The sequence below is a fragment of the Varanus komodoensis genome, unplaced genomic scaffold, assembly GCF_004798865.1.
Source record: "Varanus komodoensis strain SLA01 unplaced genomic scaffold, ASM479886v1 scaffold2679, whole genome shotgun sequence".
NCBI lineage: Eukaryota > Metazoa > Chordata > Lepidosauria > Squamata > Varanidae > Varanus > Varanus komodoensis.
Window position 1 is genome coordinate 3,014 of NW_025335698.1, and position 1,208 is coordinate 4,221.

Genomic DNA, 1,208 nt, shown 5'->3' on the forward strand with positions numbered 1-1,208 from the left:
CATTTGCATGGAGGGCAGTTCCTCTGCTCGGGGCTATTTAAGGGGCGAGAAGGGGCTCCCCTGCCATCTCCTTTCCCTGGCAGGTCAGACCCCGTGGGAGAGCTCACCATGGCCTGGGCCCTGCTTTCCTTGGCACTTCTCCACTTCTGCACATGTAAGGATGGGAGGGAGGCCGTTTCCTTGACTTCGGGGGCAAAGACCAAGCTTATTCCATATGTCTCCTCTTTTTGCCATTTGCATTGACCGCGGCAATTGGTGTTTCCATTTTGTTTTGTGCAGGGGCCTCTTCACAGCCTGCCTTGACTCAGCCGCCCTCCCTGTCCGCGCCTCTGGGGCAAACTGCAAGAATCTCCTGCGACAGAAGTGGTGGGAGCAGCTGGTCTGGTTTCAGCTGGTTACAGCAGAAACCGGGTCAGGCCCCTCGCCTGCTGATCTATGGTAGCAGCAGCAGGGCAGACGGGGTCCCGGACCGGTTCGCCGGTACCCGCTCTGGCAACACCGGCCATTTGACCATCGCAAATCTGCAGGCCGACGATGAGGGTGACTATTACTGTGCTGCCGGGGAGAGCAGCAGCAGCACGTTACACAGTGGTAAATCTGGATGGGGAACTGAGACAAAAACTGGCACTCCTCCTCTCCAGGGTGCTGCGCCACGATACTTGGCTTGAAGGGACGCTGCCTTGCTCTTCTTGTGCCTGTGGACTTGTTTGGTTCCCCAGCGCTTCTTGAGCAAGCCACTCGATATGAATAGGGAGCATGAGCTGTGCAGTGGGGCAGGAAGCAAGCCCACCAGGGGCTCTGAAGAGGATACCGGGTGCCGAGCTGCAGGTCTCTTGGGTAGCTCAGTCCTTGTGAATTTCATGGTTCTCCATCGCTGTGGGTTCCCACCTGTCATCTGTGGCAACTCTGGAGAAGGACAGAGTGGGGGTGGATGGGTGTGTCCATCATGAACTCCCCAGCGAAGAGCACCTGAATGCAACCAAGCTGAGACCATGAGCCCTGAGATGGAGCCTGGTCCCTCCACATGGGATGCTTTCCAGAGCCCTAGAAAAGTTCCAGGAGGAGGAGGAGGCCACCCATGGCTGCCCGTCCTGAGGGCCCTGGGTGCAGGACAGGAAGCCCCCTCTTCAGCAACGTGTCTCACAGTTGCACGTTGTGATGTGGAACTGAGACCAAACCCTGCACTCCTCTTCTCAAGGGTGGTGAGC

At 57.9% G+C, this 1,208-nt stretch overlaps 1 gene segment (V, D, J or C); it reads left to right on the plus strand.

Moving 5' to 3' along the window:
- Positions 1-67: 67 nt before the first annotated feature.
- LOC123025309 lies at positions 68-668 on the plus strand. The segment is given in 2 exon segments: positions 68-154; positions 280-668. Coding segments are annotated over 2 exon segments (435 nt in total).
- Positions 669-1,208: the final 540 nt, after the last annotated feature.